General features: G+C 39.2%; 1 protein-coding gene, 1 long non-coding RNA gene and 1 other non-coding gene across 9 annotated transcripts in view; all 3 read left to right on the forward strand.

Annotated features, from left to right (window-relative positions):
- The window catches only part of LOC119560966 (afadin), a 52,288-nt gene that overhangs the window by 2,910 nt on the left and 22,179 nt on the right, over window positions 1–27,199 (forward strand). For 6 of the 7 annotated variants that reach the window (XM_037874727.1, XM_037874722.1, XM_037874726.1 and 3 more), the window contains exons 2-6: window positions 13,484–13,704; window positions 13,762–13,870; window positions 14,178–14,371; window positions 14,438–14,956; window positions 15,287–15,368. In XM_037874727.1, the coding sequence (XP_037730655.1) occupies window positions 13,600–13,704; window positions 13,762–13,870; window positions 14,178–14,371; window positions 14,438–14,956; window positions 15,287–15,368 (1,009 nt within the window). In that variant the 5' untranslated portion in view covers window positions 13,484–13,599. Of the gene's footprint in view, window positions 1–13,483; window positions 13,705–13,761; window positions 13,871–14,177; window positions 14,372–14,437; window positions 14,957–15,286; window positions 15,369–18,358; window positions 18,728–27,199 lie in introns of those variants that run through there. The other variant, XM_037874724.1, reaches the window with a different exon arrangement.
- On the forward strand, window positions 21,630–21,753 carry LOC119561128. The gene has a single exon (XR_005221072.1). It is a non-coding gene; the product is annotated as a U4atac minor spliceosomal RNA (small nuclear RNA).
- On the forward strand, window positions 23,666–24,119 carry LOC119560968. The gene is made up of 3 exons (XR_005221050.1): window positions 23,666–23,740; window positions 23,841–23,870; window positions 23,926–24,119. It is a non-coding gene; the product is annotated as an uncharacterized LOC119560968 (long non-coding RNA).

Consider the following 27,199-nt stretch of genomic DNA (forward strand, 5'->3'; position numbering starts at 1 on the left):
TGTACATTGTCTTATACTTCGTTTACATGCTTCATATTTGCAATATAAAATATTTAAAAATAAATAACTTTCTGTTCATAATTTAAATAAGTATTTGTAAAATTAAAAACAATAGTGTGTTCTGAAATCGTGTGCTTTAATTCTTGGTTCTTTTCGTAATTGCGCTTGTTTTTCAATTCTTGCCATTAAATTAGGTTCACAGCATTTGCATTTGAAAAAAAAATAGACAAGCGGTTTTTGAATTTGTGGGCGTTAAAGTGGGCGTGGCACCCTGCTGAAACAAACTTGCCCTGCGCAAAAAGCTTAAGAATCCCAACTTTCTAGCTCTTACAGTTTCCGAGATCTCAGCGTTCATACGGACAGACGGACATGGCTAGATCGACCCGGATAGTAATCCTGATCAAGAATATATATATATATAATGGGATCGCAAAAGCTTCCTTCTAGCTGTTACATACTTTCCGACGAATCTAGTGTACCCTTTTACTCTACGAGTAATGGGTACAAAAAAACCTTCCTTTCTATACAATAAAATCTGTCTATAAAAACATTTTTATTTGCAAATAAGTAGACTTTATAAACGTAGTATCAGAGAAAATTATTGATAATCGAAATTTGTTTTAATTCCTTACATCTCATCATGCAAATAATCGGGCCATATGGACCATGCTTAAATTCTGAATGACTAAATTAATTTTAAAAAGTAATGGGAACCGAATGCAAAAAGGTGAAATATTCACTGATAAGAAATATAACAGAATCGTTCTGGTAACGGTTGCTTTTTACAAACTTCCTCACTAATGAAAACTGATATATATTTGGTTATAGTTTTTTTTAAGTGTATGGAAGGATCTTTTAAACCAACGATCGAAAGTTGTTTTCTCCATTTCTAAGTACCAAAAAGAAAAATTATTCTAACTGTAGTCATTTAGTAAAAAAAAATAGTCGAAACGTTCGCAAATTTGCGAAAATGTCGTCTTATTCCTGTGAAAGTCGTAAATATAGGTATTGTTTGTGTGTTTTACGATACATTTATCTAAAAATATACACACTTAGCTGGCCAACAAAAATACCTGTTTTTATAGTTTAAAATACAATAAACAACTTGCAAAAACCAAAAACGACACACCCCTGTCCATTAAAAAATTACAAAAGTAGGAAGAAACGTAGATATTTGAAAAAAATCAAACTTGTTAGTCATGTCTAAGACATTTTTCTCCGTGTGGGGAGTGGGCAATCAGTGTCCGTATTAGTCGGGTTGCTGTCCTGGCTAATCTGCATTCTCAGTTTTCTGGCACAGCTGCAATTTAAGGCCCTAACAGCCCCACAATCGCCACACTATCCGTACTCGTAGCTGTGCGCCTCCAATCTTTTATTTGCGTCTATTTGGCAATTCCTCATTCGCAGCTTGGCGCGTAATTGGACTCTTTTGCGTTTCTCGGTTCTCAAATGCAGAATGTTTATTTTTGGCTTTGGCTTTGTGTTTGCAAGATCCACGCCCTGTTCCCCGCCTTTTGTTTACATTTGCTTTCAGCGATCCAGCGATACTTTTGTGGTTCTGCCCGCCGGATTCGATTTTCGCAAAATTGTGGTTTATTATATGCTGCTTTTTTGGGGGAGTTTTGGCTGGAAATCCGAGCTTTTGTCCGTGCAGCTGTTTTCGAGCTATTTTCTTTGTTCGCTCTATAGTTGGGTGGCATGCATAAACAAATCTCGTGTGCATTTGCTAATAACATTCATAGGAAACCATAAATATTAGCCCCATAAACAAAAAAAAGGCTGACAGTTTGTGGTGTAGATCGGTTTGGCCAATAAAAAATCTGTGAACTAAACTACAAACTATGTTTCATAAATTTTTAAATCTTAGAAAAGTCAGGACGGATCCACATAAAACCGGGATTAGACGGGATTTCCCGCTGATCGGCTGAGCGCGGGTCACTGCCACGCCCATCGGTTGGGCCGTGGGCCAATTTCCGCCCCTTTGAAGCCTAAACGTGCGCAAACCCGTTTCGCAAATCGAATAATGCGCCAGTCACTCACTATCGCTATACAGTGGGCTATAGCCAAGAAACTCGTTTTCTTCTGCTGCCTGACCGTGATTTTATTTTTGTTTTGTGTGCTTTTTGCTGCCGTTTCTGTAGTATGCTCTTTTTCTGTTTGGTTTCTGTGTGTTTTTTGCGAGTGAGTTATTGTCGTAAACCGATCAAACTTGACTGCTAATGTGTGTGTGCCAACGCGAATACTGCTCCACTTTGTTTGCATTTCATGTGAGAAAGTTTGTAGATCAGTTGGGAGTTCGCATATCCCGCTGACCAATGCCCCGACAATTGCACGAAGAAATTTCCCATCAGTAGCTGCGGGTCTCGTTCGCCTTCCCGCACATTTTACACACGGTTCAAATTACACAAGACATCCACTCCACTCAACCAACCAGAAAAAAACAGTGCTGAAAGTTTACTGCACTTCTGGAGATGCCGGGGAACAACGTCTTTCCATTTGGATTTGTTTGGGCTTATGTCTGAAGTATACCAGGACAATGCATATTGAAATTAAGCTTTTCCCATTTGCAAGGAATGGATTTAAAAAATAGTTGTATGATTTAGTAATAAAGGATATAAGCTTTTCATAAAATATTACTTTTATATGTATGTACATATATTTGTATCTATAAATATTTCATTCAATATTTTAAACTTCGATGACACCTTCTCAGTGCGACTTAATGTTTCATAATGTAGATTTAATAAAGGCAGAATATGCAGGAACATTCCGATCTCATCTCCCTTCTAATCGCGATCACTGGAATATTTCTATCATCGGACGCTTTTCATGTCGGAATCCCCACCTCAGACATTCCCCTATTACATGTCAACTGACAGTTGGCCTAATGGAAACGTCTACGCCATGATAATCTGCATTTTCTGGACCGATCGAAAGCATATAGGATCTCGGGGCGACGTCATCCCAGCAAACCGACAATTTAAGCATTCCGATCGCATAATAGCCCGACATGGGAACATGGGTGGAAAACAAAGGAGAAACATTTTGCCTACACCTCAAAACTCGTTGACTTTTCCTCTCCAGCCCAAGGAGTTTCATTCTTTTGCCGCTGATTGACAAGCGACCCTTGCAATTGATGGACAGAAGTGCGACAAACAGAAGTAGGTACATAGAGGTGCAACAAAGGGACAGTCCTCCACGAGGTGACTGTACTTTTTCTACCTTTCCCTTGCGGCCTCAATGAACCCCGACCCAGGAGTTTGCCCTGGAATTGTCAATTGGGATTGCTCAAAAGGGAAAAACTGTTTTTCCAACCACGTTCTGCGCCAGTGCACAACTCTCTCCCCTGCAGAATACACAGAGAAAAACAAGACCCACTAAAATAAATTTAAAAGAAAAAATGGAACTTCACAGGGAAAAATTAATCCCATATTGTAACATAAATAAATTTTAGCAAGTTTTCGAAAAAGCAAAATAAAGTTTTAGTCGTTCTCATATAGTGCGTTCCATAATGTAAGACGTCTTTATTCACAATAAATAATAATAACTAATATTTTTTCACTGTGCACCTTTCGATCCTTTTTTATATGTTTTATTTTGAGGCTTAATAATTCCAAACGTGTGCGTGTGTTGCCTTTAGCTAGCTACCTGCTTTGCATGATCTTGATTTTGTTACCTGGTCTGGACTGTTGGCCCCTTTTGTCTCTATGGGAATGCTCTGAAACCGCCGTGTGATGTATGTATGTGGAGTGTTGATGCAATACAATTCCACCCCTGACGTAAACACACCAAGAAATACCACCAGAATACGCTTAGCAACAAGTTCGGCAGAGTACTCTGTTCTAGGGATCATTTTTAGGGGGTACAAAATGTTCGAGCGGCTTAGTCGAAGATATATTCGGGAAGGTCTTGTACTCGTACTTTTTACATTTACTTCAAAGATAGTTAAAGATAAATTAAATAATATTTGCGATATATAGTGCTATGGATACCATCTTCGAAAGTATAAACAAATTCTGTGGTATTCTAAAGTCGAGACACATTATTAGCTAAATTTTTGTAGCCCGGAGGTTATGCGGAATTCGGTAATGTTTCACTTTTGTCAGCGCCTTTTGTTTGGTGGATTGTCGAATTCCTTTCAGCATTCGAGGAGGATAGACTTCTCAGGCACTCAGACTTCTGCGACTGTCTCATTGCGCACACAAATGAATGCATAATGGAGTCTTAATGTGTCTCCGACTGTCTATGTAGGTATACGTCTGTCTGAATATCTTGGAGTAGACCAAAAATGTTTCATTCTCTATGATTTTTTTCAAGTACCGCCTCATTGAAACTAATTATCTTGTCCGTCTCCGAGTCTCTGAGACGAGACAGCTGATTACCAGCTATTTGTTTTGGTTTTTCATCTAGCGGCAGTCTTTCGGCCTTGTCTTTGCCCTGTTTTAACAGCTGCAAATGTAACGCCTTACTACCTCTGCTACTGCCATTTCGGTGGTATTAGCCCGTAATTACAAATATGTTAGATCTTGTCTGGGGGTTTTATGGCACGCCATTAGCAGATGTTCAATTTATGCACAGTCTAGATGTTTTGTCAGCCCGAGTTTACTTGCATCATTTTGTGTAATAGTCGAAAGATTACACTCATTTCGATGTTTTGTGAGGGCATTCCTGTGGAACATCGCAGTACTTAAACATCTCCTATCCAATCATGTACGGATAGATCATCATTAGTTCAACATTTTCAAATTTAACACAGAAATAAGGTACATAATATCATGTAATCATTTAAGTGATTGCAAATTGTTATAGAAAGTAATTTTGAAAATCATCTCGAAGTTATGGGTGCTTACAATCGAACAGTTAAAAACTTTATACTACTAATTAATTTCCATAGTTATGGATAAAATAGAGATAGTTTACACATAATTTCAGAGAGGTCAATTGAAAGTGAAAGGTTATAAAAGTGAAACGAATGTTAAATGCTGGGCTACATAATTTCAATTTAACAAATCGAAGGCCACAACAGTCAGAAATAGTTGGAGTACAAGTTAGAAAGGGGAGTGTCTGGAGAGAGAGAAACTCTAATGGGCTGTACCTTAATTTCCAAATAATTTCCAGATAAGTGAGTTGCAATCGCTGGCAGTTGACAGTTGCGCCTGCGCAATGGACAAATGGACAACGCCGCACGATTAATGAATTAACATGCCCATCAGGCGAGTCCAAGCGCATTCCATACTTTAAACCGGTTGTGATTAGGAATATCTTCCCCGTACCCCGTGTTTCCCGATTTTCTTCCACAATATATCTGCATTTATGAGTGACATGACGGCGTGCGTCTGTTGGTCATTTGCCAAGCGATTGGCAAGCAAATTGCTTATGGCATTTAATTAAGATTCCCAAGCAACTGGCGGATGGTTGGGGAATTCGGTACGTTGCTGAATTTGAACATTCATAACTAAAACTGCATCGATAGCAGTTGTTTATGGAAGAAATTAGATACAGGACCGGATTGATGTTTGGAATTTAGATGCTACTCGACACATGCGACTCTGCGTAAAAGATATTGATAAATGCGAAAATTGATAACTAACAATCATTGGTTTATGTGAATGGCGAGAGCATGTATCCAGTGATCAATGAACATCGCATACCATTCAAGAAAGTCGGCAAAAGATTGTAAAACCATTTCACTCTTCACGCTTATACGTTTTATTTCCCTTCCACGATACTTGACGTTTTCCACGTTAATTGAAATCATATTGCCAATTGCCAATTGCCGCCGTTGTCTGCGCCTTTACTGTCCCCTTTTAATGTCTTGTCTCTCGGAGTTTGTGATTGTCTCTCCCCTATATTGTGTTTATCTTTTATGGGCGTTGTTCGGCCGAGTGAAAGTTTCAAATTTCCAAGAAGAACGCCCTGAGATATGTCTGTGAACCGTTCGGCAACAGTTTTTGCCATTAGAAGTAAGTACACGACCATTTAGTAGCCGCCATTTCTGCTACTTAAGTTGCTTCTCAGATGCTGGCCATCAACAACTTCAAAGCGGGCAACAAGTTCCGCCCCGGCATAATTTTCCCACATTAAGTATGCACCCGAAGCTGACTTTATGTCAGGGAAGGGGTCTGTACAGTGCGTTTCAAAATTCTCAAACAGTGCTGAGTTACAACTTTTGCGATTGGAGGTACCAAGTTTATAAGTTATAAAACCACTTCCAATTTTTGAAAAACTAGTAGTGAAACAAATGTATTTCATTTTTATTTTCTTTGCACTTTCTGTGGATTCCTAGTGAAAAACCTGACCTACACTTTTGGAGCGCACTGTATGCAACTGTGTGCATCAGATGCATTAAACAAAGCGCAGGCAGTCGCGTCTATTAACCGGTTAATTGCTTCCTGGCCTAATTAGGCACCGGCAGTCACAACAAACTCAGCAGCATGCAAAATGGCAACATCAGATATAACCACACTCGGTCGAGTTTACAGCCCGAGTGCGTCATCTTAACTGTTTCTGCTGGCTGTTGCACTTACATTTGGGTTTCTTATGGCCATTACATGAGCGGTGGCTTAGAGTGGCCAATTGCGGGCCAAACCGGATGGTTTCCAGCCACACCTGACCAACGGGCGGAAAACTTTTCTCCCATTCGGCAACATTTCACACTTTTTAATTACGCAGCGTGGAGATGATTTCTCTTTTCTTTTGTTTGTTTTTGTTTTCACCTGACCAAACCTTTTTGAATAATCATAAAATCTATATTACTGCACAATTCAGCTGAAAATTGCGTAAGCAGTTTATGGAGAGAAATCTTTTAGTAGCACTGAATTATTAAAGTTATGGGATCTTTGTTTTTCCTCAGGGGTAAACTAAAATACATAACATAAGAACTGTTGGTGTTCAGGTCTTTCTAAACCATTTTTTCTCGTTTTACTTTTAAAATAGTTTTTGTTTAAATAGAATGTTTTTATCATACAAGCCATAATTATTAATATAACCTTACACCAGGGTAGCTCCTATCCAATTGCAATCACTGGCATAAACCAAATCATAAATATGTATGCCAGATCATCTATAGTCTACCTGTGGTGGCGCACCTCACACGATGATCCATGCATACTTAATTAGTTAATTTTCCATAAATTTCTGTGCAGGAGGGTGTGCCCGAGTCTGTGAAAATATGCCACGAATAGGTATTTTGAGTTGACTTCTGACGGCTAGTTGTTACCTATAACTCTCAACTCCTGTTAAGGGAAGAAAATAAGATCCCCTTTAGGAATTTGGACTTCGGATGATTGTTTTTCTTGGGTAAAGGTTAAGAACAAGAACCTGAGTTAATTTTCTGGGAAATCCACTGATATTCGTAATGCGGCAATTATAAAAAATTTAATTGGTAAGCTATCAGCTAAAATAAAAAATATTTAGTGTTCATTTCCGTGACCTACATTGCAAAAAATACTCTCGATACCCTCGGGACGCTTAAGTGAAAATATAAACACAAATATTCATGAACATTAAACAATGAATAGCTTGATTATGCGCACATGCAAAAATGCACAAGTTCGGAGGAGAACTCCCCCTTACCCCTTCAAAAGTTGTATATTTGCATGCATTACTCATTCGTTTTTCAAGTCTGAGTTGCGTGCTTATTGTGCTAATTACGAGAAATAAATATTTGCAGTATGTGCAAAGGCAGAAAATGTGAGACAAAATCACTAAAATATGTTGGAAAAGAAAACGTTTTACCATAAACGGAAACTATTAATCAACTTTCACTTGTTGTCGTTTATTTGTCGCTTCTTTTTCCTCTATATCGATGTTGTTGGTGCAGCTATTAGGTTTGATAATTATGTCGTCGTTTTTACCTTTAAGCGTTTATTTGAGGCCGCCGCTCTTTATGTGTGTTAATTAATGGAGTTTGCCCATATTGGTCCAAATATTTGTTTTGTGTTGACCCACGTTCTTCTTCGCGTTACCCACTTCGTTTATCAGGCAACAGGTTATTGACTGATTATAAATATTTGTAGTCTTATCTTGATGTGCCTTATCTTTGTGTCTATCTTGATTGCTACGGCCTTTTATTAAGGCTATTGTGACCAAATTAAATATTTTAAAATGTTAATAAATCGATTATAAATATATAAGTGCTTGGGAACTTGACAGCATGGGAAAACATCGGCCAAATAAAAAGGTGTACTGCCGATACTGCCTCCGGTCACGATTTAACTTTCAGGAACCTTTTATTACAAATAATTAGGTCAAAGTTGAAAACAAGAACGATTTCTTGAAATATTCCCTAAAACTAGTTTAAATTTTTCCTATTATCTGCCAAAATATGACATTTATCGAATAATATTTCAAACAAAAGTTATAGATCACTTACAAAATTTATGTAAAATGACCTAACTTGGTTTCACAACTCACAAGAATAAGTCAGATTGCCTGTAATTTCGCTGGGAAGTTCCTCTGTTTGGATGTGACTTCAAAATCTATTTTCTTTGTCTTTGGTTACACCTACGCTGACTCAGCCGGACGATCCCCAACATGTCGTCTAGCAACAATTCAGAGCTCGTTAAAAATTGCGTTCAACCCAATTCCATCAACCAATTAAGCGTGGCCCAGCAGCAGAGAAATTCAGCTACAACAATGACAACCAACTTGACTCATATAGTGTCTATGTGATTGCGGTTTACGTTCCACACATATGTTCAACTTCTTCGGGCTCATCACTCGCTTCCTGCTCAGTTCGGTGGTCAACAAGCCCAAAGCCCCGAACGCAAAAAAGCGTTAAGCAAATAATAACAATAACAGAAACAGCAACAGCAACAAAGGGAACAAAGTCAATAACCACGTTGGTATGCCTTTTGAATCCGTTTGCCGGTTTATTGTTTTCCTTTTCGCTCTCAGGAAATTGTTTTCATATATTTTTTCAAGAGTGGAGTCACCGTAAAATCTTTGTCGAAAAATAAACAAAGTGCCAGCAACAGTAAAATAATCATTAAAAAAATTTCAAATAACTTTAAATCAGACGCCAGTATAGTAAAGATAAAATATTTTAAGGGTTTAGTTTAACACATCTTTAGAACAGTCATTGTGAAAGGTATCAACTTAAGTTTTTAGGCAACACTGTTAATTGTTATTTTAACTGATATTAAGAGTCTCTAAAATTTCAATTTGTTTTAATATTTAATGAACAAAAATTGAGCTATGGTAAAATAGTTTAAAAAATGTCAGGGACACATGAACATAAGGGAACTAAGAATTTTTCTTTTATGTTATATGAAATATATTAAAATTGGAAACGATTTATAATCAAAAAACTGACAAATCGCATTATTTTTAGCCGTAAAATGTAAAATCGAAAAAGTTTGGCATAAATAAGAGTAACATATACCCGTCAAACGATATCAAAGTCACGATGCGACATTATACTAAAATGTTATTTAGTTTTCATGATTATTTTTTTTGCAGATTTTAAGTTAGGACTTATGTATGTAAATGTGTTTTTCTGAGAGTCAAATTTTCCGGTTCATTTACTGTTCTTGGTTCTTGTACATTTTGCGTTTACGTTTGCTAAAACACTTAGCTAAAGTTTCCACGTACTCATTACTCACGATACGCGTGATACTTTGATATTCGCAATGGACCGCGAATTCTTTAGTATTCACATGAAAAAATAATATTGCGGTCGGTCAGCCATGGTTGTAATTGTAAATCCTTTAAACATTTTTCACCCCCAATCTTAAAATAGAAAAATTCCACGTTGAAACAGTACCAAAACTTTCTAATAGGTTCAATATTTAAAATAAGTAACGGGTATCTGATAGTCGGGGCACTCGACTAAAGCCTTTCATCTTGTTTTTATATTTTGCTGTCTTGTGTCTGGCAAAAAAGTCGGAGTCTCAACTGCCCGAACCAAGTCATAAACAGAAAAGAAGGAAGCCCCAGAAGGGCAGATCAAAGTGACCGGCAAAAAGGGCTAGTGAAAAGCAATCGACCGAAAGACAAACAAGTCGAGAAAGAACCATATAGTCCATTCCACGACTTACAAGGCAGTATATTGAACCTGATAGTTGCAGAGGATACAGTAGTTTTGATAAGATTCTGTTTATTCAAAAAAATCTGTGACTTTGATTTATATACAAACATATATTAAAATCGGATGACTATATACTAAAGCTGCAATTGGATTATGTACATATAAAATGGAGCTTTCGTGTGCAAGGTATTTATATTGTCCACATCTTACATATGCATAGTAACCACTTGTTCTTTAAAAAGATGATGGCTCTTTTTCCGATTGTCTTTGTATTACTTGATCTAATGACTGTGTAATTGACAATAATTAAGGTGACAAGCAAGCGCATATAAAAACCCGAAAGAAAACTTAAGTCAAGTTTGAATTGGGGGTTTTAGGATCATTCATTTTTTTTGACGTCATTTAAAACATAAAAATGTCCTAGGATTTATAAAGCTTCTAAATATAAAATATTCAAAATGGATTTCCAATCATAGTTCCCCAGAAGATCTTAGTTTATTCACATATTTAACATCATCAAAGTTATTTGTTGTAAAACTGGCATGTTGAAAATTCCAGTTTACAGTTGATTTATTTTCTCCGTGTATATTCCGGTTCAAGTGTTTCCTTTAGGGGAACTACAGATTATCAATTTCCCAACACCGTGTGTATTTAAAATGTTTTGCAGCCTCTTGCCGTTTCCGCTTGTTTTACAAACCCACTGACCCCGAAATTAATTGAAATAAAAAGAAACACAGGCACACACGCCGAACAAAAACTGCAACCGGCAACAAGTTTTGCAAACATGAACCCCAGATGCAGAAAAGGGGTGTCGCAGGGGAGGCGCAGATCGTGTGAGGTGGGTCTATTGCCGCGCTGCAGGTGCCAGAGCGACAGCTGCATAAAAAACGAAAAACAGCAAGAGAGGAAAACTTTTAGTTATGCCTAGGCCAGCAACAATTTTACATGTCCCAGACCCACTTCGTGAGGTCTAAAGCTTCTCAGAAACTTGCATCTGGGACTGAAAACTCACAGATGCGCCTAAACTGATAGTGTTACTGTTTCACATAATAAGATTCCATCATATCATATGGCAATAAATGCCCATGAGATAAATAAACTTAAAGTTTTACCACCAAAGGTTGAAACTCAATTTGGTTTTTAAGGAAACCTAAATATCGAATATATTTTTTAGAAAAGTTGTAGTATTCAGTTAAAACGGCCTCTGCTAATGTTTTAGCCTCTACTGTTCCTGCATCTGTAAATGTAAATGTATCTGGGTGTTGAATTTTGTTGTCTTCGTACGTTCACCTCTTCTTCTCTTGATGGGCTTTGTTTTGCTTTTTAGCCGTGTATTGCGGTACTTCTCTTTTGGCCTTCTCTCTTTTAACCATCAAGTGACACTTTTATTTTGCTGCTGTTTTCCGACTCTATTTAAATTCACTTTATTATCTTGCTTCTCGCGATCTTTTCGGCGGTATTTTCCCTCCGAAAGCAGCAGCAAGAAATTCCAAATACCATCAAATGTCACCTTTATGTCTTTTTAATAATGTTGCTCAGCAATTATAGAGTTTGTCTCCTTTTCCCTGTCTGGAATCGCCACTCCAATTTTTGTGGATGCAATTTAAATAATTTTGTAAGTTTCTCATTAGGAATTAATTGTTGGTTCCGTTTGTCCATAGTTTTTTATATCTTACTAAAAACTTTGACATGCCTGTGGCAAGATAATACGTTTATTTTTTAATTGTTTAACGATGAAGAAGTCAGATAAGTGTTGACATGTGGGAGCTCGTACATAGTAATATAAAAGAAAATCAAAAAAATCGAAGTTTAACTAGGGGACTTTATTAATTATACATTTTTTATGGGTTAAACAACAATCAAAAAGTACTACTATGCTTATAAGAATAAAATTTGAAGTTGGTGGTCATTTTTACGAAAAAAAAACAGATAGATAGTTCCCTAAATAGTTCGAAAAAATTGGCAAACCCTTCCATAGTGAAAAACTCCTTTATAAATGCATTCCCTCCCCTTATTGACTGATCAACCATGAAAGCTAATATTCGCCTTGGCAACCATTGAAATGCAATTTTGGAAACGGACAACGGAAAATACCCAAGCACTTTAACCCTTTTGCTGGTCATGCTTCAAAGCAGGGAGGACTCTCTCTTCTTCCACACCTTCGATAAAAACTCTAGAAGCTAGGGTTAGCTGCAGAAAGAAACATTTCGATATGCAATTTCTAGAAACAACGCACGCCCTCGCGGAAATTGTGAAAATAGCTTTACTTAAACGGCTACCATTCCTTGTCCCCTCCAGCTCGAAACTCTCTCTACATAGCGAATGGTCTGTAAATCGACAAGTTTCAGTGCACAAACGACGTGTTTCCCCAAGCGGAACCTCTGACGGTTATTAAACTGCCTATATAAGACAACAAAAACATAACAGACCAAAAGAACCCGGGGAAATAATGCCAGCAGATAGCAGCGAAAAAGTTTAAAGAACTGACTGAGGAAAGGAGGGTTGGAATAGTTTAGTTCAGGCATAGTTCCGCTCTTTGACATCACTTCTCTTCGAAATAGCTATGCTGAACTCTGAAGGTTTCCTTCCTCCGGTCACAATCCAACATAAAAACACGCCCTAAATAACGTCTTGAGGTTATTTGTACAAATGCCCTGAAATTTTCTGCTTTGATGAAGTTATTTGTTTAGGGTCGCTGAGCGCAGAAAGTTGGTGTGGGAAAGTCTGGTTAGATATGATCATGTAATGGAACTTTTAATTGGCTTGCAGAGGAACCGGGCGATTGTCATGTACTTATGTGGTAGATGACATGTGGCAGGGAACCCTCCGTTCCCCACTCTCCGGAAATGTTAAACCACCCGATCATAAATCAAAACGGTCTCTATCATTTATTACTCCGTTCAAGGAATGAGAAAACAGAGGTTTATTTACGGGCATTTTTGCCAACTTTAATCTTATGTTGATTCTCTTTTATATTATTATTGTTATTATTGCCATCCATTTTATCCAACAAGCTTTGAATATTATCCGTATAACAACAAATAAGAACATTAAATGTTGTAATCAACTTTCTTCTATAGTCTTAATATAGTCTAAAAATCCGACTGTGCTTATATTAGAAAACTCCGAGTGAATAGAATTTGCAATAAGAACATATTTTGGAAGCACTGAGGTGGAATATAGCTCATCCATTCACGACGTGTTTTAATTTGATTTCCTCGTCAGATTTGTAGGTAATGAATAGTATATTTACAATTTCTTCCTGTATGGATTTTTTTCTGCCCCTCCTGATCCACGAGTGTTTACATTTGGCATCAAAAATTTAATGTTTGCCACATCTGCGCCAACTTTTTACTTTTCGCTTCTGATTCCGCCTTCGTTTACGATGCTTTTCATGGAAGTTGTAAACCCAGAATCTAATTTTATCAAAAATGTATGCTTTATTGTTTACAGATAGTCAGGGCCCAACAAAGCGTAACATAAACTACGTCACACTGGAGTCACAACACGATCAACATTCCCAGAACTGAGGCGAGACCTTCCCCCACCCCGAATACAACCTGTACAGTATGTCACATGATAAGAAGATGTTGGATCGCGAGGCAGTTCGTTCAGTGATTCAGCAATGGAATGCCAATCGATTGGATCTGTTTGCGCTCTCCGAACCAGACGAGGTGAGTCTGCTGTCAATATGAATAAAGTACATTGCATTCTAATTGTTTTAACCGCAGAACCTGCTCTTCCATGGCGTTATGCGCTTCTACTTCCAAGATGCCGGCCAGAAAGTGGCCACCAAATGCATTCGTGTGGCTTCCGATGCCACTGTCACAGATGTCATAGGTAATCCATGATTCAGATTGAAGAAGCTTATAGAATTTAAGACAGAAACTAAGATAAACTAAGATTTAAAATATTTTCAAGGATTATAAAAATATTATTTAACTGGACTAAAAGTTTTTAAATTTTGAAGTAAATCCATAAATAACGTTTGACTTATCTGCAATTCATTCTTGCTTTTATCTATAGTTTGACTGTAGATATATTATATTATTTTTAATAATAATTTTTTAAAAGGTTAGAGAGGGTAAGGGTTTCAGATCTAGACTAAAGCTTCTATAAACTAATTATTTTCTTTAACTTTTCTTAGACACACTCATTGAGAAATTCCGTCCCGATATGCGGATGCTATCCGTGCCCAACTACGCCCTGTACGAAGTGCATGCCAATGGCGAGGAGCGTCGACTGAATGCCGATGAGAAGCCACTGCTGGTGCAGCTCAATTGGCACATCGACGATCGCGAGGGTCGCTTCCTGCTCAAGAACATAGACCAGAAGACCACCGTGAGTAGCTACATATTCATTAAACTCTGACCTATGGAACACTAACTCTATGACCTCTATGCGTAGCCCATCGAGCAGACCGATCTAAACTTCAAGAGAAAACTCTCGAAACGTGAGAAAAAGGAACAAAAGAAAAAGGAGAAGATGGCGAAGCTGAGCTCCGATCCGCCCACCTCCAACGGCAGTCATTTGGGCTTAGGCAATGGGGTCGGCGGATCCTCGGGATCGGCCCTCATGAACGGCAACGCCGGAGGAGGCGGCGGCGATGGCAGCGATGCCGTGGCCGGAAAACTGTACACGGAACTGCCAGAAACCTCGTTCACACGATCGATCTCAAACCCGGAGGCCGTGATGCGGCGACGGCGACAGCAGAAGCTCGAGAAGAAGCTGCAGCAGTTCCGTTCCAGAGACGGTGGTCCGGATACCGGTGGCACGTTGAAGATATACGGCGAGAGCCTGTGCCAGGACGTGCCCTACAAGACGCTGCTGCTTTCTATCCGGGACTGTGCGCAGGCCGTCGTTCGGGAAATGCTCACAAAATACGGACTGGAGAAGGCCGATCCGCTGCACTACTGCTTGGTTCAGGTGGGAGACAAAGAGATTCAACTGAATAATTTTACCCATCAACCAAGTTGTGATCGATTATTGCTACATTTGTATCTTAAAGTTACTTAGCCATAGTCGGCTGCTAAAGCGCACTTTGCCACCATAAACCATATTTAACTATTGTTATTTGGTCGTGATCTCTCATTTTTAAGTTTTCAAATCCGAACCGAACTATCTTCAGTTTCTATAAGTAATTTCTTAACATTAAAAGATTGGATTTATATGAATGTATCTAAACGGTTTAATATCATTTGACTTTGCTAAGAGATTGGTTGAATGAATTCTAATATTGCTCTTTTTCAAATGCAGGTCAACAGCGATGGAACAGAATATATACTCGATGATGACGAATGCCCCCTATCGATACTCATGAACCATCCCACGTCGCGAGGTAAGTGCTTTTACATATTGCCTGATTTTCAACCATTTAAAATCAATTTGCTGTTGTGGGGGTATTGCCACTTCATTCATAAATATTCACGCAACGGTCTTGACATAATACAAGCCTTGTTTTATCAATAACTATGCTCCCTCGCTCACTCATAAAACGGATTGGTTGACAGCAACAGCAACAATATAAACTTGACTGTTGCTATTTAGTTCATATTTTCAAAGAAGGTTTATTATGGCTCAGTGTCGCTTGGCATTTCTTATCGTCGCGACGGAATTTCCTCAATGTATTTTGTATATGAACTTAAAATTCTTTACAATTCATAAAATCTATAAGATAATCTAATACAAAAATATGTTAGTAGTGAAAAATGTATTTTTATAAAATTATACCTTGCTTGTATTTAAAGTAATTACAAACATTTGCTTAAATAAAAGTTGGACTGAAGTGAAAATAAAATAAATTAAAATGAAAGACGATTTTTGTGATAAGCTACGTAAGTTGCCAATTTTCTATAAAGAGCTAAAAGATTTGACTCAAGTTTCCAAGTCCGGCAATCGATTTTATCATCAGAAAGTGTGATTTAAAATTTAACAAATTTATCCAAAAAACCAAGTTTTTTACCCGTTACTAGTAGAGTAAAAGGGTATACTAGATTCGTCGGAAAGTATGTAACATGTATATTGTTGATCAGAATCACTACCTAAGTCGATCTAGCCATATCCGTCTGACTGTCCGTCCGTATAAACGCTGAGATTTGGGATTTGTCACGCAGATTCTTGATGTTAAGAAAGTAAAAGTGTGAATGCAATTTAGTTTTGATTACCAATATCTATATTCTTGCCAAATATTGTTCAAGTCGGACCAGCCATTTCAAAGTTATAAGCAAATAAAGAAACAGTCGCTTTGTTGCATATCTTCCTCGCTCTCCCCTTAGCTGAGTAACGGGTATTTGGTAGTCGATGGCATCGACAGTCCTAGACCAGAACCCTTAGCGTATCCATCAACCGCGTTAGCGAGGACAATATTCTCAAGAGAAAGGGGGGTGGACTGTGTATCTCAAACCATATACTTTTGGTTATAGCTATTGGTTGGGTTCCACAAACAATGTACAGTATTCAAGAGGAATTTTCGTTGGTTTGTTTGCTCCCTTACAAAGCGTGAGAGAAAGAGAATGTTTGGTCGCCATGGCCAAAATTCTCTTAACATTTTTATGTTTTGTCTGTCTCTTTTTCCCTCTTGTATCCTTTGTACGTTGGTTTGGTCGTTTTGGGTTTCGCTTTCGATATAATTTCCGTTTTGTTTGTCTGGATCCTTATTGCACAGTGGATGATAATTATCATTTCCAAAAATAACTTATATTACAGACCCTAAATGAATAATTGCAGATATTAACGAATGAGAACTATTTGTAGAAATCTTTTGAAGAATGTCTTTAAAATTTAATATATATTCGATCATAAAAAGTTTAAACATACAAATAATGATATCTGTAAACTTATTTTCTTTATGAATAGCTTTTCATTTTATTATTATCATGATAAATATTACAAAACATTTAACCTTATCAGTCGAATTGATACGACAGGCTTTGAAGACCCTTTTCTGTTGGTGCTTATCAAGTTTTATTGCTCACTTTGAGGTTGTAGGACATAAACTTCAAACTGTTTTGTTGCGTGTCTGATGGGAGTTCCCCGAGGAGTGACTTAACCCATTCCCATTCCACCCATTTCGATTTGCTTTGGTGTCTCCGGCGTGCGTCAATTTCTCTTCCGTGCGTTCGTCCTGTCAAGGATAAGGGGCATACCACTGCGGCCGCATCGTCGGCACTTCCAGCAACCACCTGGTGGGTCAGCAACAGGAATAACGACCGACCACCTCGAGTTCTCTACTCCTGGTCACTTGAACGTTTGCCAATAAGAAATGCGAATGTGCTTTCTTTATAAATTCGATGTACAGTAAGGCATCGATAAGTTTCAAGTTTACACAAACTATACTTTATCTTTGAAGTCTGGGTTTCGTTATTACGAATCTGTTTAGTTGTCCAAATAAAATGGTAACAATGGGAAAAAATAGAAGCGGTTCAATTAGATTTTAACTTGGGTATAAGTAATATTTTGAAAGTCCTGGAACTATTTATAGTATAGGAACAAAATAATGCAATGTGGAAAAAAAATATAAATTATCTCTTTTAACAAATATGTATAAAAATAGGAAATTAGTTAGATTTTTAAAAATATAACTTTTGTCAGGTTATGTTTTCGAATTGATGGGAAGCAAAGCGTTTCTTCCCGTTAGTCCTAGGATCTTTAAGTTCGGGGGCATTTATTATAAAACTCAAATAGTTTATGCTTGGATAAGTCTGACTGTTGTTGGTTGTGGTTCGTTTCGGTTGTTGATTCGTGTTTTTGTTGTTTTTCCGAGCTTTGTCAGTGTCCTTAGCAATGTCGATGTACCGCTGGCCCAAGAGACAATGGCGGTGAGTCGGGGTAGGATGGTGAGGCGCGTTGCGGGATTCCCCACCAACACATATCCCATTGTCCATTATCTACGCCGTGCACTTCACAGTCACACTTCTCCCGAGGACTCCCATATGTGCACATACACTTAAAAAAACACAATAATTTAAAAATATATTGAACGAGCTCATTTGAAAGTGAAGATTTTTTAATTTGACCACCTCACTAACAGTAATCAGGCACCCAATGTGTTGGAATATAATTGAAAAATTAGACATGATACTTATATTTTTAAAAAAATGGTAACTTTTAAATGAGATATTGCTGATACTGATAAAATAGGAGGTTTTTCAGTTCTAGTTTTTTCTCTCTGGACCCACTCAAACCGTGCTGCCGATGCCGATGGCCGACAGAGTTTTCCGACGAAGACCCGAATTCTGTATTTTCCGCATTGTGTTTGGGGCAACAGCGGAGGCATTAGGTTCACATTCAGTGTCAGGTTCAGTCATGAAGTAATGCTGTCGGGGAGAGCACGACGCGGCGCTTTCGGGAAACCCGCGACACATCGCAGTTGTATTCGAGGCGATAAAAGTTCACCGGCAAACAGCGACGGCGGCAACAGTTTTTCCTGAAGATAAAGCGATGGAAGGATGATGGCTGGGCGCCCATCGTGGGGTGCTGTCGCGCCTCCTCATTCCACCGCCCACCATGCATACAGAAAATTGTCAAAATTAGAAGCCGTTCAATTGAATTTGCTGTGTCTTAGCAAAGTGATTTCGGCCCAATAACTTTCTGCTGTTGTGGATAAAGGGAGAGTCTATGAGGCCCAATTAATAGTAGAATCATCAGCCAAGAGAACGCCGTGGGAAGTCTGCAAGATGATGGATTGGGGCATAAGACGTGAGTTATTTTTCCACGGGGATCCACCTATTTATTTATATTTTACCCCACCGTTAATGAGCGGTGAGCCAGTCAAGTAGCCCAGAGAGCCCTGAAAAGTATGCTACGAAATCCGTCGCCAAAAGTTTATCCTTGAACTTTTTTTGACAACATTTTCCAAATACTTTGGTCACAACTTTTTCGATTTTCATGTTTGGTCATTGTGAGTTATTAAGCGGTTGCGGTCTCTGGATTTTTTCGTGTAAATTGAGCTGGCAATTTTCCGGCCCTCAGGAAGCATTCAACTTGATTGTCAGATTGATTGTGTTTGGCATTAAAAGCTTGAGTGCGACAACACTGATGTTTTTAATGGGGTGAGTGTCGACTGAAGTGTTTTATGAACTCTTAAACAGAAAAGGGCTGTACAGCATGTACGACCTAGGCTTTAAAAGACTCCGTGAGCATTTTAAAACTGGTTGATACTTATAAAGTTTTAGAGCTGAAAAAGGGCTAATAAGCGTTGCCATTTACATATATAATGTTGTATCATATCCTGAACAAAAATAAATTCTGTCTTTTCCTATTAAATATTATCTGGTTCTAGATTTAGTATCACCTTAACCGACGAAGGGCTTTTCTGTGGATAAATAAAACATCTGTGTAAAATTACTGTAATTTACCAAGTCCATTAAATCCATACCTAGATATGAACTTCGATTTCACCCTGATATTAGGTCAGATTACACCGCAAATTAAATGTTACAAAGAACAAATAAATAATTTGACCCCTAATCGAAAAAATAGGAGCTCTGTTTACCATATTTTGAGAAACAATCCCTTTGCTTCAACTGTTTTTCCAAATGAGTAGAACACAAATTCAACATTTTGCTTAATATATGATATTAGTGGACAAAGTGTACAAATTTTATTTGGATTTTATTTTATTTGGAATATTATTGTAGTGCTAGGATACTAAGTAATGTGGATGGTCAAAATCGAAAATGGGAACTAGCAGGCCAAATGAGTTTTCTTAATGACATTGTCGAGATACCCGCCAACCGATTATTAATTTTGGGAATATCCAAAGGCTCGATTAGAGCCAAATGGGTCGAAATTTTCGTGTGATTGCATATATTATTCATGGAAACAGACCAGGGCATTGACCACACTCCGATGATTGCCCTGATGACATTTCCTTTTCGTGCGGCACAAAATTAACGCTACATTTGTTTTTCCAATAAAAAGGAGGACAATGTCTACAGCAACAATAATCATTTGGAAGGACACAGTAAAGCAATCTCGGTTAGAAAAGGTCAAACCTAATGAAGCTCAAAAGGCTCCTTCGTAGACATTGGTCCATGACTGCTCATAAATAATTGTACCCCGCCCGCTGACACGACCACCCACTATATTTCCCCCATTTTTTCCATCCCCCTCTGGAGCTGCCTCATAAAGTTTGCAAAATGCAGAGCATAATTTGCTGCCTGAATCTTTCTGGGAACTTGGGAACTGTCGACTTTACTTCACGCCACGCTCTCTGCGACCGACGCCCGAGAAGTGCAGTTTATTTTTGAGGCGAACGCCGCCAGATACTGGAAGCCTGAAGGTCATCTTGGCCCTGGTTATTGTCCTTTCCCTCCCACACGAGTGGGTGGGCTGAAATGCGCTTAGACATTGGGAAAACGTCACTCGAAATTGGGTTAACAATTTGTTCACTTTTTGTTTTATTGCTCTCCCTAATCTTTTCCTGAGCATTTTAAAGTGGAAACTCAATTTCATTAGGAAATTTGGTTATGGCTGAAACGGAAGTTGGTAATGCTAGGGTTACAAAACGGGCAAGGACTAGATGCTTTCAGTATTTTATTTTAACATTTTGTGTTATTTAGTGAACAATTAATGGACTTACACGTTCTATTGAAATTTTTTGGCGACTTAAACATTGCAAATGAAATATTTGAATGCAAAAAACTATGTCAGTCATAGACTATATCTTTGGTTATGTGTATGTACCCATTAATTTTATCAAGATCACAAGAGGTGGTGTACAATTACTGTTGACCAAATTTCTCAGGGAAATCCCTGAGAAATCATGTCATATTTCTGTTGGCATTTTCAATTTCACTCATAGTTTGAGCACAGCCCAACAGAATCAATCACCAACAGGCATCCACAGCACGGAGAAGTAATCATCATCGTTTACATGATGTCGCCTCTCAATTGCCTCGCCAGACTTTTTACTTTCCTCCTGCCATCTGCCTCACAAGTTGGCAGTTAGTCAGCCAGTCAAATCCAAAGATGACTAAACGAAATTGTCACAATGCGAACCTAAAAAGCTAGTGAGCTCTCCGGGCTCTCGAATACCAGAGACAAAGGCAGCAGTCAGGACCAGAGACACATGTCACAGCACTTTAACAGAGGAACGCTGGCTCCTTGCCAGGACAAATACGTATTCGGTATATCGTTCCTCAATTGAATTATTCAGTCTCGTGATTTTACTTTGGCCCCTCCCCAGCGGTCCTGAGGTTCTTACTAAAAGGAAATTGCCTATTTATTTATGAGTCGAAGCGGATTAGGGTCCCAAAACGATGCCAGAACGGAAATTAATGATATTAATTTGAGTGTGCCCGGCTACGGTGCTTGATAGTCGCCAGCCGAGCGTCATAACTGAATGAGAATCATGTGAATTCCTTAACTAATGGCTGTCATAAATCTGCCATGAATAGGGGTTGCACCCTATTTTAATCCTTGTCTGCGGAAAAACCGGTGGGCTCAGAAAAACTTGTTTTTAGGCCAAAAAACCCTTGCAAATCGCTTTCGCGATCGTTAGATCATGGCATTGCTGATTTTTCGCACTTTGTGCGCCAATAATTCCCAACAAGTACTAGCCAGCTTTGCATCGGGTGAGCGTACATTCCGTCACTCGGCCTTCCTTGTCTTGGGGAGCAGAAATGTTCAATGAACGTATAGTGAGGACATTGCTGCTGACACCAATGATATTACCCCCGCTCGCCGGTCGTTCGCGATTGGAGTTCGGAATTTTTGGACCAGGCTCCCTTACTTTATAGGGAGCCGCCTCTTAAATGAATGTAAACTCGATATAAAGACCATTGCTGGTCTGTATCTAAGATAGAGAGACCGTACTTGGAAAAGTACTAGTAGTGCTGCATTACTAGTTTATATTTACTACTTTGATAATTACAAAATAAATATATATTTAAGTAATTATTTATTTCCCCGAGCTTTTTAAAGTTTTCGCATACGTTAAAGTCACACTTGATGGATACTGGTAAACTAAATGATTTTGCAAAATTATGCGCTGGTTGAAATTGCAAGCTTAAAGTTGCGTTTCAAATTTACGGCTTCTGAGTCGGAGTTTTTTCGCGTTTCCCGGCCAAGCATCCATTTAAGCAAAAACCAACCCAAGAGAATCTCAAACCCAGGGAAAGTGGAGGCGAAAACATCGCAAGTTGGGCAACAATAAAGACGTTGACTGTGCAATGCTCGTTAGCCGAAAAGTAGCTTCAAGTGTATCTCATGTTTTTATGTGCTCGCAGGCACACATATATCCTTTGTCTTATGCTTGTGCTGTCCCGGTGCGAGTCGGTTGGGCATATTGATTGCCTCCATAAGAAAAGCGGAGCGAGATGATGTCTGGGCCCGATTGATGGAGTGGATTTGTGTGGTAATGCGTATGGAAATAAAAGTGGAAATGGGAGGGAAATGATTGACAGGCGTTTGTGGTTTACTCGCTAAAAGGCCCCTTATTTCTGTTATGCTTTCGTAACTCGATAGGTATTTGGAAAGTGGAATATCGTTGACTAGTTGTGGATTTTAATATGGTGCTATTAACATGTAATATCTAAAACTTCCTTCCAAAAGTATGTGACATAAAAACATTTTCATAAATTTCTGTAGAGTTAAATATATTTTTGTTTGGGTATTGTATTTATTTTATAAAATTTAAGTAGGCTTTTTTATGCTAGTGGTTTAAAGATGGTTCCATTTAGAGCAAGTGGACTCACCAAATTCCAAGCAGTATCCCTGCTGTCTGCCGTAAGCTGATCCTTTTCAAATTGTAATTAAGTTTAAATACATTTTCGATGACTCAATGCATCCGCACAAAGCTCTTGAGCTTCGCCATTCAAATCAGCTTATCGCGCCCAACTGAATCGGACCGCGAACCACGACCTTGTCCGGTTTTTCAGTCCGGCTCTCCAGCAGAGCAGCAGAGCGAGAGCATCCGTTGGGTTGGACTGGCCGCATCCCGCCGCTGCATGGCAATCCGAAGGATGTGTGTGCCAGTTCCTTCCTCGTGCTGTATCCTGTATGCCAAAGTTGCCACTGCCCCTGGTGTTGGTGTGTCATGCAAAGGACCAAAGAGCAAACGCACTTAGACACACCAACACCAGCAGCCAGCTCAAACACTCGCACACCCATTCACAAGCACACACAGCACACACCCGTTGAAAACATTGTAAACTAAATGTTGTTTTATACACCACTCACTCACCCACACAGTCATAATTTACTCTGCTTGCTTTATGGGCGCTTTAGGGTGTGTGTTTGTAGATGTACCTCGCAGGATAAGGATATATCCGACCAACAGGAAATAGTTCTGAAAAATACGACTTTTGCTGGATTATGACTGATCACCTTACCAGAAAGTCCCGATTAAAGCACTTGAACCAACGATAAACACCCAAAAACGTTAATCGCAATTTTTATTTAAAAGGATAATCAGCTAAGAGATCTGTACTTAATATTAAATAGTTTTCTTTGAAATTATATAAATATCTAGGGTATCTTATAGTCGACCAACTGAAGCTCTGCGTTCTTACTGGCATTTTTCGTGTCTTATTCATTCATTCACGCACCCAGTCCGACAGTGAGCTAGTCAGCGAAGGACTCGCCTTTGCGGCATTGCTCATACGCTCAGTGTGCTCTCAGTTATCCTTGCGCGCTGTCAACGCATTGTTGTGGGCGCCCGGCGCCTGGCAGCTGCTGCCCAATCCTCGCTTCCGCCGTGCCCATACGGTTAGTTGGTTAAAAAAATATTATTGAGGAAAATTAATTTAATCTGTGCCTTTTTTCGGACGACCTTCCACCGCGCGATTCGTTTGCGGTTAATCCGAAGTGTCGTGCTGTGCTGTGTGTGCGAGTGCCCGTGAGTTCTGTCCTTTCAGTTTGATGGCAATTCATTTAATTTCGTTTTTACGCAGTCTGCCGCACTTTGATTTCAATTTATACTTTGTTGCCGCATTATAAAGCGCGCAAATTGAATTTTCACACGTAGCTGGCTTCTCCGTTTTTGTTCTGGCATTCAGCACGGCCATTAATTCACCAGCCATGAAAAAATGTAATTTTTTAGAAAACCTTCACATCCGTACAAACCGTATGCATTTCTAAAGGAAAAAGGAATATGTCGGCTCACTGGCGGTTGCTCAGTTCCCGGGGATCCGGCCAAAACAAACAGACAAAAATCAATAAATTTCAGGAGTTATTTACAAAAGCTAAACGCTCTTCCCCGTGGTCCGATGTGTGTGCTGGCCATTGTGGGCCCTAATTTCAATGGTCAGGACAAGGACGCGGCTGCACGGCGCTAAAGGACACAGTGTCCTGGTCTGTCTGTCGTCATCAAGGGCTGCACACGATATCCAATGTATCGGAACGAATCAACCCGAAAAAGCAATTCAAACCTTATGAAAGCTAAACTCGATTCTTAGGTACACTTGAGGAAAAACCAAGGATTGACAATACAATAACAACTATTACTTTGTTTGTTGTTCCTTAAAAAAGAGTTTTTAACAAACAACTGTTAAAACATCTATGCAGTTTTTTGCATTTTGCGCGACTTAATTCAAGAAAGGAATTTGTAAATATGTTCCTTCACATACAAAATTAAACCAAACTTTAAATTTAATTTACAAAAGTTTAAGACTTATTCCAACTTACTAATTTTTTTTTGTAAACTATCAATTGTAGTCCTTTTCAAGGAATACCGCTTATAATGACTTAAAGAACAACTCTCTCGCTGTCACGGCCAACTGCAAAATCCAATCAAGCTATCAGCTCCTCTCACTTTCCACCTCCATTTCCATCTTCCGACTTTTCACGGTCTCCGTTCCCCCGCCCACTGCTCGATGTGATTTCATTCTTGTACTTTCCCCTCGTATTTTATTTTCCTCGCTTAGAGTCTGGTTTTCCTTTCGGAAAGACCACGCGCTCCAGCTTGAGTGCGGCAATTATATTTTTATTGTTTCTGTTGCCAAATTGTCTAGCAAAAATGTTGATAGCCGCCCTGGGCCCCACTTGACTTGAATGGCAGCTGCCCTTCGCCGAAGGAGACTGGTTAAGGGACTAGGGGTTAAATGTGAGGGAGGAGAAGCCACTAGATAATTCGATTTGAAGCATCGATTACGATTACATCTTCTCCTGGACCCCTTGGAAAATAAATAGCTCAGTGGTCAACTGACAGGGATTTAAAACTTGTGGAAACCTTTGTAAATGATATTTTTCAAATGGTAAATTGAGTATTGGAGTATTGAGAAACAAAAGTATTTCTTCCATTTAATTCTTTGGCATGTTCATAAACATCTGGTATAGCTAAGCTTGACCCACTTTTAAATATAATGGGATGTTTATAAACGTCTGGTATAGCTAAGCTTGACCCACTTTTAAATATAATTAAATAGAATTTCCTCTTAAAAGTACATTTAAACCTTGTTTTAGCGAAGAACATCCTTTGTAAGCAGCCTTTTCCAATAATATTTATCGCAAAATGACCGTTAGTTGATTAAAGTTTATGTAATGGTTGTTGAGGCTTACACGGGGATTAAACCATGCTCCCTGCCCCACGCCCATTTCAGGCGTCCGTTTCTGGTCAAAGGAGGAAACTTCTTGCATGAGAGGAAAACTTGGCTCATTAAATTTTCATTGTTTTAATTTGCACAACGTGAAAGGCTCCCTCCCCGCACCCCTTCGTGGGAAAGGGGCTGTGGTTGGGGTGCGGTTCGGGGCTGGAGTTCTCTATGAGGACGTGCCTGGGCGGAGATGTGGCTCCATCGGTTTCTTTGGTTTGCAGAGTCAAAGCCGCCACGTTTTACGACTAATTTGGCTAATTTGAGAGCTCAGGCTGCAGCTGCTGCTAAAATCAATCTCAGTCAATTAGGCCAAGCTAAAAGGGCGCTTTTCCCTCTGCATCTCCACAAGCAAGGAAAAGTTTATTTTTCTAAAAAGCTTATTTTTCCATATTATACTTTTAATTAAATTCTTGGGAGTGTCCTGTTCGCTCGCTGGCATGTTCTGCTGCCAAGTTTGAAGCGAAAGTTTCATTCTCTGCCGTTGGTTCGACTAATTAAAAACAGGATAATGGAATGGACGAACTGCACATTAGATACTCTACGAAAGATGCTATCAAATTCTAGACCTCCCCAAGAAATATCTACACTTTATGTGTCCATAACTTAAATATTTAACATTTTATTTATATTATTCTGCTATGCATTGCATATGTACATTTAGAACAGATTGTCCTCACTTCCCTTCCATTAGGGTATTACCCAAGACCAGGGAGGACCTTCTTCTGATTTATGCCTGCCAAATGTCTTTCTAACCAACTCGAATGGCCACTCCCACCGCCCACTTTCCTCTTTTCTAATCGCTTTGGCCATTAGAGCACAAGCTGCGCTAATAAAAATTAATGCGCCCAACGCTCGGTGGCCCCAGTTTCCACCTTTGCCGGCACACAGGGAATCCACAGTTTTGTGGATTACCTAACGGGCGATGGGCGGTGATACCCGTTCTGGGGCGGATTCTGCCCCAGTCACTCAACTGGTTATGCAATTTCCCTGCATTGTTTTTCGCTCTGTAAAATGTGGGGAGCACATTTTCCATCCTTTGTGCTCTGTTGCCAATTTATTCGCACTTATGCACGTGCATACAGCCACACACAAGGACAGTTGGAGGCTTCACACATGATCCTGGCACGTTGTTGGCCGAATCAATTTCATGGCTCGTTCGTCTACGCCCGAGCCTGCCACCACCCACTACCCACTCTCCCATTCACCCACCACCCACTGGCCACGCCCCCGCCCCCTCTCCTTGATGGCCTTTGCAATTTGCTCGTTTTCTTGTGTCAACAATGGTGGCGGTGGTGAGTGCTGAGTGCCGGGTGCCGGGTGGTGCTGCTACCTTTGCTCCGGCCAAGCTGTTGACCAAGTAGGAACAATTAAAATGATTTTTCTGGCATCCGTTTGGCACTGCACTTTATCAATGTGCCCCTCGTTGCTGCTTTCCAAATGTCAACTGCCAAGGACGAAATGTTGTTTGCCCTCACTCGCTTGCTGGAATTAAAGGCACAAGTGCACTTGAAAAAATTGTACACTTAAGTGAGGAATAAATACATTTAATTTGTTTTTTAACTTTCTCTTTGGAACATGTACTATATACATTGAATAGATATACGAATAGGAAAATAATCATTTAGATTTAAAT

The sequence above is a fragment of the Drosophila subpulchrella genome, unplaced genomic scaffold, assembly GCF_014743375.2.
Source record: "Drosophila subpulchrella strain 33 F10 #4 breed RU33 unplaced genomic scaffold, RU_Dsub_v1.1 Primary Assembly Seq354, whole genome shotgun sequence".
In the NCBI taxonomy this organism is placed as follows: Eukaryota; Metazoa; Arthropoda; class Insecta; order Diptera; family Drosophilidae; genus Drosophila; species Drosophila subpulchrella.